Consider the following 9,656-nt stretch of genomic DNA (forward strand, 5'->3'; position numbering starts at 1 on the left):
ACCCAACCAAATCAAACATCTGGATCATGGAAATAAAAAAGGGCAATAACCTGTATCGCCGCAAGTGTATGAGCATCTTTCATATTTTTTCTTATATAAACGAAGGGAATTTGGATCCATGAAGGTGTCTCTTCAAGATTTTTTTTGGGGGGGGGGGGGGGGGGGGGGGGGGTAAGTGCCTCTTCAAGAGGTGGATGTAAGACAGTACGAAGTGGACGGATTAGCTATAAATAAAAAGTATTTTTTTTTCAATTTCAATATAAATACTAGTTCTACTTCACCATACCTGAATTTCAACTTATGCAATGAAACGGCGTCTGAAGTACTAATGTTTGTTTATTTATTAGCGTTGGAAGAGTTGACAAAGTCTAAACCTATGACTAAGAACCCATGTTCCATCGCCCTTATTTTGCGGGAAGAAAGAAATTTGCCATAATTCCCATATAGTAACAATTTAAGCCCGAGTGCACCCACAGAGTGGCTGAGGGACATCACAGAATCTGTAAGCGTTTTGGTCGCAGGCTACTCTGCCTTAACGGAATGCATGGTGTTCCTGTAAATTGAAAAAAAAAAACACTACTGCTAACATTTTCTATATACTGCTCATTGTCATACAAATCATGTACGGAGTACAAGTCTAGTCTCCCGCAAAATAAAAGAAAAGGGACAAGTCTAGTGATCACAATGTGCGGGTTATTGTTGATAATCACATCCGCGAGGAACCATCAGAAACAGGCTCCTTCGAACGGATCTCATTGTAGGTTGCAATGGAAATCCTCGTGTGTATATTTCATATTTCAGAACATCTCTCAGGAGCAACATACATTGTAATGTGATACCAGAAAATGCTATTGCCGCTATAATACAACTAGCTTATACGTATATGGTTGGTATAAACTACCACCCGATGGTTCCCATACAATGTACTGATGCTGTCGCTTGGTTAATTCTCCGAATCATTAGCTACTATGGCAATTGTCAAAAGAAGTTGGAGAAGGCTGTCTTGCCAAATCGCACCTTCTTCCATCTGCTCTTGAACAGGTACGGATGGAGACCCAATACGTGCTCAGGCATGAAGTCATGCCGTGTTAATATGCCAACAACAGGCGCCCTCTGTATTCAGACAGTAAACGGTCCAAAATTAATCACTGGTAACCATTTGAGCAAAATATATACAAATTCAAGTACGAAGTTCTCATGCATGCAGTATAAAAGATAATTATACTAAAGGGATTCGTACGCGCTTTCTCGACCTGTATGACTAATCATCATGGTTACTCTCAGTAATAATCAATAATCATGATTATAAACAACTTGCCAGCAAAACACATGACAGTTGCAACATACGAGCATGAGAATGGAATAAGAGTGAACTACGTACAAAGCAGATTTAAGAAGTAATTCTTGAAAAACTTAAAATTTGAGATAATTCAGATGTAAACAGAGTCGCTCACCTTGGAAGTTTTTGGAAGAACCAAAAGGTGTCTTAATCCAACTTCACGAAAAAGTATAAGAGCTTTAGCCAAGGACATGGTCTCAACCACAGTGTAAGGAGATGTGTTTGTGAAAGGATGCAAGTCTACAAACATTTCCAGTTCTTCTGCAGTTAATTCAATGTCCTCAATTCTGTCATGCTTTCCTGAACCACGTTTAGCAAAATCCTCAGGTGAGAAATGCTTTGAAGCATCTGATGCTGAAGCTGTGGAACTACTGATGAACTCTTTCTTCCTCAACAGAACAAGCAGGTGCGACCGAAGAACTAGACCATATAACAGAGGAGTATCTGAAAACGGTGGCTCATCAACGACAGGGAAACCATTATGACCGGTTGCCTTCAAGGTATCCACAATACGGCCAACCTTCTCTATGCCATTGAATGTCTGTAGAGGGCCAGTTACAACATCACTAACTGACAGTTGTCGCATGTAGGGTTCAGCATGCCCTTCAAGAAAAGGAAAACCCTTCAATTTAACAAGCAGATCATAGACATTTGCATTAAAAGCATCTGCCACTGTCTTTGATATGATAAGGACCAGCATAACCAGAGGAAGCATCAGCAGATTATTTGTCAGTTCTAGGATGACAACACAAACTGAGACAGTCATTCTCATCGATCCACCTAGAAGGGCAGCAGAACCAAGAACCGCAAAAAGACCATGATCCAAAGTTGATTGCGACCCAATCAGCATGCCAACCAGACGACCGTAAGCTGCACCAGTTAAAATAACAGGTACGAAAAGGCCAGATGGTAAGGCGAGGCCATAGCTGAAAATGCCCAGAAAATATGATGCAATAAAGAACACAAGGATCGAGGTGATATGGAACTCATGGTCAGTGCCGTTACTGTAGAGGTTTCTAATGGTGTCATCGTTGGTGTTAAAGAACAGGCTAGCCAAGTCATTGTAGTTATGCATTGGACACTGGAACTTCTTGAAATTTCCAGATCTCCCTATTGATGGACAAGCTTCTCTTGAGTCAGCTGGGCAAGGTTTGCAAGCTGCAAGCCATGGTAAGCCGAAGAGGCAACATGAAGTACAGACGGAGACTGTTGCAGCCAGGAGTAGTCTGTAAGTTCGACCTTTCCTAAGAGTAAATTGAACAGATCGAAATGAAGTTAAGCTGGGGCAAATGTTTTCACTTCGAAAGGAGAAACAATTCCAATTGACAACTGCAATTAAGTATCTACAAAAATTAGCAGTAAGTGTGCATTGCCATTGTTATGGACAGTTTTGAACTTTTAATTAACCGATTCTCAACATTGATAGGAGATAATATTTCAGGGAAGTGATGTATTCAAGACTACTAAAACTTTACCAAATAGAATGCCTGCAGTTAAAAATTATGGAAGTAAAGACCAGTAACATTAAGCCAATATCAGTACATACTCGTTGATAACATTGTAGAGACGAAGAACCTTGTCAAGGAAGAAGTTGTACAAGCTCCCCAGTACTCCTCCAAAAACTGCTAGAGTGATTACCGGAGGTAAATCAATCACATGATAGTTGACATAGCCCGAAGTCACATCAAACATTATAAGACCGCCTTTCCCGAACAAGCCACACCGGCCTCTTTTACAGATGTCTATTAATGCCCTAAGCACAACGGCAACAACTGCCGTTGTGAAGAAAGCTCGCCAGAGTAGGGCACTCCTCCATCTGCAAAGACAACAAAAAGGATGGTCCACAAGTATTTTATTCATTGCAAAATTTTGTATACAGGTACCATTTTGCAGAAGCCCTTACATAAATATTTTCATTTCAAAGGATATGCTTAAAGGACAAATATATTGCACCCTACTGCCCTTCACTGCATCAATGATAATTTCTAGCAAGAATGGTCAGATAGGTAGGGTGATGGTTCAAGATTTCAGATGATCACAATAAGAAAATATGATAATCCCAACTTAAGGAGAAAACGTGAGAATAAGGAGAAACTCGTTTTGATATTAGGTGACACATGATAAAAAAGCATCATTTTTTATGGGATTGCGTAAGTCTAAAGTTTTGCCACTAGGTGGAGCAATCTTCTCCTCACTTACAAACATATAAACTTCAAAGCCAGCAAGTCACTAACTTGAGGCATGTATTGGAGCATCGAGTGTGCCACCTTAATTAAGCATAAACCTACAGAAAACTATATGTAGGCAAAACAAATTCCTGCATTTCTCAAATGTGGAGGAAATGTTCTTCTCTCAATGAATAAATAATGAAATTAAGACAATCAATCGAGGAAAGTCCAAATATTTATAATCATGGGGAAGTTTTTACCGTGAAGACACTGTTTCCAGAGCAAAAAGAACTCCGGCGACTGGAGCCCTGAAAGCACCAGCAATACCAGCACCAGCACCACAAGTGACAAGGTCCCTCCGATCCCTATCATTCTTGAAGTGCCTTAGCCATTTACATGTCATGCGATATTTACGCGAGCCACCTTGCCCAAGTATTGATGCAATGCATGCACCTGTGTGTACCAGAGGACCAGCTTTTCCCACATGCAGTGATGATGATACTGCAGCAATGCATCCCACAACCTGTTCAGAAACCAGAAGATATTTGAAATTCAGGTATATTCATGAAACAGGAACGAGCAGAGGCAATTTGGTCTGCACAAAAAGATAAAGGGAAAGCGTAGTGACCATAATGGCATTACAACAGCACATGTCTTTCCTACATCTTTTATGTATACGAACTGTTGTATGGGTAACAAAATACCATAGCATATTTCTGCTGACATAATTTCCTACCCCATACAGATCTGATCAAGTCCAACACTCCCACTTGCGTAAATCATCGCTCATGTGATGTGTTGATTAAAAGCAGAATAATCATGAACAAGCAGAAGTACTGCAGACCCCACTACAATGTCTGACAAGTATATTAGAAGTATCTCTGCTACAATACTAACCCCAGATGACAGGCCGAGAAACCAATCAAGCAGTCCATTGCTTTAAGTTAAGCCAAGTGTGAGCTAGTAGTGAGTGCCAAGTGCCAGCCATCATGAATGCAAAGGCACATCATCATACCAATTATTCATGCCATGAAAGAACAGGGATGAAAGCGAAAGGAATTTACTAGTCTACCTTCACCACCAGAGTCTTGAAACAGAAAATGTTGGGTGCGTCGACGCCGTTCAAGTAGGCCTTCACCTCCGGGATGCCGGAGCCGGCCGCCGCGGGCGCCACGTACACCGTCAGCACCGTGGCGAACATTGTGAGCAGGAAATTCGAAAACAGGAAGACCAGAAACGCCGATTCAAACCTGACGGGATCAATCAATTTTGAGTCAGCACTGAAAGTCAAGTCGATATCCACACCTACTAAATCGCAGTCAGTTCAGTTCAACGGAAAGGCTCCGGCGTCCAGTGAAACACTGCTGGTTACCTGCGCGCGAACATGCGGTTGGAGGTGACGACGAACTTGGCGCCGGCGACGTTCTCGACGCCGAGGTTGGCGACGAAGGCGGCGGCGGCGGTGAGCGCGCCGACAAGGAAGCAGAGCGCCCACTTGAGCGCGAAGTAGCGCAGGATGTGGCCCCGCCCCTGCGCCCGCCAGTCCTGCTTGAACACGTCGTTCTCGATCAACCTGCAAGCAGCCCAGCCCCGCGCCGACAGAGTCAACAGTTGACGCTGATTGGAACCAAGCCAGCGGAATTGCCGGAGAGATTGGGGGGCTTGCGCTTACTCGTAGTCGAGGCTCTCGATGGGGCAGAAGTCGGTGCCGACGAGCGCGACCTGGGAGGTGGCGTTGGACTGCAGCTGGCCGCCGAGGAGGAACCTGCGCCGGTTCCGCCGCTGCTCCTCGTCGCCGGAGCCGTCTTCGCCTCCCGGCCCCGCCCCCGCCCCCGCCGCCGCGCCGTCCTGGAAGAAGAAGGAGGAGCTGTAGGAGATGAGAGGGGCCTCGATGTCGGCCTCCGGATCCGCCGCGCCGCCCGCGGCCCCGGCGCCCGCCTGTTCCCTCGGAGCCATCGCCGCCGATCCGCTCCGCCCCGCTGCCGCCGCGACACACGCGACGCACGAGGAAACAGGGGAGTGGTGCTCGCTCGGCTCCGCTCTGCTCTCGGCGAGTCCAAGTGCCGACGACACCGATTCCCCGGGACAGCGAGACCCTTGTTAACCGCTGGGAGGCTGCCGGGTGGGGCCAAGGGACGGGCGGGTCCCGGGTGGACGTGACAGTGGTTGGGCACGCTTGCACTTCCGGGAAGTTGGGCTCGGAAAACGGTTGGCTGGTCGGGGGCTACGGAGGGTATAGTAAACGAAACGCTTGTGGACAAGGGGTTCAACATCGATTGGATCTATTTAAGAAAAAAAACACAACATCGATTGGATCTGATTCCCGTGGGCGATGTGTCCGGTGTAGATGTATACTATGATACTTTGTGTGGATGTGTCTTGTGTAGTGTAGGAGAGTTGTGTTTGATTCATGGGACGATTCCTTTGTGGAGTGCAATTTTCTAATGAGTCTTTTGTTTTAAGTGCTGGTGTGCTCCCGTAATAAAAGAAAGGTGTTGATGTGCTACGGCAACAAATTTAGCGAGCTTTTACGTAAGAAACTAGTTCTGCTGGATCTTTGGATACGGTGTCGTTTTCGCATGCGCAATCCTCACTTAAAGTCACAGTTATTGCTTGAATGGGATTTTTATGTTAATTTTTTTATTTTACTTTTTGAGGTTTTCACAGGTAGACACGTGTTCAAATGCTAAAAGTACACGTGTAGATGTTCGAGTTGTTTAGTACTCCCTCCATTCCAAAATATAAGATGTGTTAGTTTTTTCAAAAGTCAAACAAGTGTTTGTTTGACCAAGTTTTTAGAAAACCATCAATAGTACCAAATTTGTATCACTAGATCCATCATGAAAAGTATTTCCACATTTTATTTATTGTGTATTACATATATTGATATCTTGTTCTATAATCTTGGTCAAACATACATAAGTTTGACTTGCACGGAGACCAATACACCTTATATTCAGCTGAGAAAAATATTAATCTTATGTGAGGGGGGGAGGTCAATTTCACAACATTCTTTTATTATAAGATTCACACTTGATGATACTCGTAAATCACCCTAGTGCCCGTATCCGAGGTAAAATAGTTTGTAACAACTAATTGTTAGCAATTTCAGCCTAGAGACATTACTGACATTTTAGAACACAACTTATACATCAATCTTAGATTGCTGCAGCTGCAGCTGCAAATAACTGAGCAAGTGATTCTACACATAGTTGATTCTGACTGAACAAGTGATTCTGCACATAGCATATTCTGTCGGCAGTTTCCCGTAATCTAATCTTGCGAAATCTGCTGGCCCTAGTTTTGAAGTGGGGGTGTTTATTGCTAATTCTGTACTAGAATGCTTACTATGGATAAACCTACAAGTTTAAATAGGAACCAAAGTTAATATTTATAGTGCTTCTGATTCTGAAGATAATTATGATTTCAGTTAGGTCATGTTTTGGGTTATAAAGATTACCCATTTTTATCGATCGTGATTTTTAACATAACTAGAAGAGTCAGGGATCTAATTAAAGTTAGGAAATGTTCTAATGGACATACCTCTTAAATTCAATCACTGAACATTGTGGTATGATAAAAATTGGCTTTGGCTGGGATAAGTTTTTGTTATATGATAGAAATTGGCTTTGGCTGGGATAAATTTTTGCTATATGATAGAAATTGGCTTTGGCTGGGATAAGTTTTGTTATTCTAACAACTAAGTCAATACCTTTTTTAAAAAACATGATAGGATCTTAGTAACTACTCTCTCTCTCTCTCTAAAGAAATATAAGAGCGTTTAGATCATCCTTTACCTCCTGCGAAGACCCTAGTCGAGATGTCTCTAACCATGTTGTTCTCTTATTAGATGAGGGTGATATTCATCTAGTGATTCAAACTAAATCCTTTTCGTCTTGAGTTGTGTTGATCCCCAGAGTTGACCCGAGAGATCAGATCTAGCCCATATCATTTTTTAAATTTGGCATTAAAAAGAAGTAAAAGACTTTTAAATACTTGGCATAATTGTTTTTCTAATACCGTAGAGTTCCTAAGGGGTGGAGTCACAATATAGAAGAAGAATATAAAAGGTCTAAACATGTTATATGTGAAATGCTTTACTGTCACTTCGAGTAGAATTTTCTTCTGAGTTTGTTGCTACTATTTCATGGAATTTGTGGATACATATCAAGCATTCAAAATATTTGTCCCGAGGATCTAACTGATGTGATACTTTTTGAACTCCTAGGCAACTTTGCAGAAAGTCGCTCTACATCTAGGGTCAAATAGGTTGACTCAGGTGGCACTCTATGATCTTATCAATTTGAGCCTCGGCGATGTGGTCAAAGACCAAAAAACCATGCTTAATTATATTGTCTTGTGTTTCTTCCTGTGTAATGGTAGTAGAGTTCATTCCGATATAAAGTTCTCCTACATCGTGTTGTAATCTTTGTACTGCAATTAACTAGCTTACATTCTGTATTTTGTACAATAAAGAGAACTTTGTTTTCCGGCAAAAAAAGAACTTTATTGACTCAAAAGCTCGGATCAAACCTAATGGATGTGCAACAAAGGTTCAGGCTTCTGTTAGCAGTTTGCATATGTTATGGCGTTGTTGCGATGATTAGGGAGTATTTGTCTGCATTTTGCCGCGGTTTCTTCATTGTTCATCCCTTTTCTGCTGTAGCTAACAGCTATGGTTTCATAAAGAATCTAAGAAGGCCTTGTTTGGTTCAATTTGTTATGCTTTCTGTAAGGCTGAAGTTTGTAGTGCCGAAGGTTTTCTATTAATACAGAAAGGAGGGAAAACCCCCTCTTGCAAAATTGACGCATCAAATCGACAAAAAATAAAAATTCAAACACGGATACTTCATTTCCTAAGACATGCAGGGGGTGAGTGGTGTGGTGTTTGAAACCACCCACTTTCACCTTTTCTCAAAGAAAAACATAGAATTCCTAAAAAAAAGTTGTAGACAAAAGATCAAGAATCCGTACCGCCAAAAACTCAAAAAAAAAAAAAACTAGCGGCACGGCAAAGCAAGCACCGTGATCAGGAGAACACGTGCATGCTGAAAACGCTCAGAGAGGTAAACACATCGACTTCTTCTACCAATGTACATCAAAAATATTGGCAACAGGGCGAGTGATTCTTACCCGAGGAACGTCGACACATATATGCTCGTCGGCCACGGCCGGAACGGCAGGAGCAACGCCGCCGGGCAAGGCCGTCGTGGCGGGTAGGTCGCCGGCTGGTCCTGCCGCCGTCGACATGGACGCAGGTGCTCTGCATAAGAGAAACGCAAGGAAATGCTCTGTCACCGCCAAGTTCAGAAATCAGAAGAACCAGAGCAGCACCGTCCCAAGTTATTGGAGACGGAGGTTGAAGGAGAGGAGCCATACGTACCACCAGGGTGGACACACACATGTAAACGTACTATGGAGCTCAGGCGTTGAAACCAGCTGCCCGTCGTCACGGCCGGATTTGTACCCCGCCGTAGCAACTAAACGGATGGGACAAAAGGGCATCCATCGGACAGTGACACTCTCGACAGCTGACGGGAACGGAGCGGAGAAGCTGTAACGCAATTTACGCAAGCCAACAACCGGGGCATCAGGGCAAGGGAACGGAGCCAGCCTCGGCGACATCGCTGTTCTCTGGGCCGATCGACCGCAGCGGGGCCAATCGAACGCACGTACGGCAAATGGAGAGGCTGTCGTGCCGGCCTCTTTGGAGCTTCTCTTTTTTTGGGAATGCCACGAGCTTTGCTGACAGCGACGTTTGACGCGGGTGCTGCAAATGTCGGGAAGCAGCCGGCGGCAGCGGGGAGCGCTGGAATGGACAGCCCCGGCGGCGCGAGGGCAGCCGGCCGCGTGGCGCGAGAGCAGCCAACCGCGGCTGGGCCAGGGCAACCGTCGGCGGCGACGTGGGACGGTGGGAGCAAACGGCGGCGGTGTGAGGATACCCGGCAGCCCGTTTGTGAGGGCATCTAGTGCTGCAGCGGCGCGAGGGCATCAAGCAGTGGCAGTTGGCGGCCGCGGTGGAGCAATCAGCGGCGGCGTGAGGAAACTGAGGATATCCAGCAGCCCATCTGCGAGGGCATCAACAGGCGCAGGCCGGTAGTGAAAATAGCCCGGCATCCATGGATGAGGATTTGTGGCTCTTCGGTGCC

At 44.5% G+C, this 9,656-nt stretch overlaps 1 protein-coding gene across 1 annotated transcript; it reads right to left on the reverse strand.

Annotated features, from left to right (window-relative positions):
- Window positions 1-676: 676 nt before the first annotated feature.
- On the reverse strand, window positions 677-9,091 carry LOC125540097 (putative chloride channel-like protein CLC-g). Its single transcript, XM_048703685.2, has 9 exons — window positions 8,891-9,091; window positions 8,641-8,770; window positions 5,180-5,355; window positions 4,880-5,080; window positions 4,580-4,757; window positions 3,768-4,030; window positions 2,886-3,155; window positions 1,455-2,583; window positions 677-1,113 (listed from the first exon to the last, which is right to left on the reverse strand). The coding sequence occupies exons 2-9, from the start codon at window positions 8,755-8,757 to the stop codon at window positions 979-981; spliced, it is 2,469 nt and encodes an 822-aa protein (XP_048559642.1). The 5' UTR covers window positions 8,758-8,770; window positions 8,891-9,091; the 3' UTR covers window positions 677-978.
- Window positions 9,092-9,656: the final 565 nt, after the last annotated feature.

The sequence above is a fragment of the Triticum urartu genome, chromosome 2A (genome assembly GCF_056163025.1).
Source record: "Triticum urartu cultivar PI428250 chromosome 2A, HENAU_Tu73, whole genome shotgun sequence".
Lineage (NCBI taxonomy): Eukaryota > Viridiplantae > Streptophyta > Magnoliopsida > Poales > Poaceae > Triticum > Triticum urartu.

What these genes read in the sequence shown, in the direction of transcription:
- LOC125540097 (XM_048703685.2), bottom strand. Translation starts at nt 8,757, where the DNA reads ATGTCGACGGCGGCAGGACCAGCCGGCGACCTACCCGCCACGACGGCC. An exon ending in ATCGAGAGCCTCGACTACGA is followed by an intron (nt 5,081 to 5,179) that starts GTAAGCGCAAGC and finishes GGCTGCTTGCAG; the next exon opens with GTTGATCGAGAACGACGTGT. An exon ending in AACCGCATGTTCGCGCGCAG is followed by an intron (nt 4,758 to 4,879) that starts GTAACCAGCAGT and finishes TGATCCCGTCAG; the next exon opens with GTTTGAATCGGCGTTTCTGG.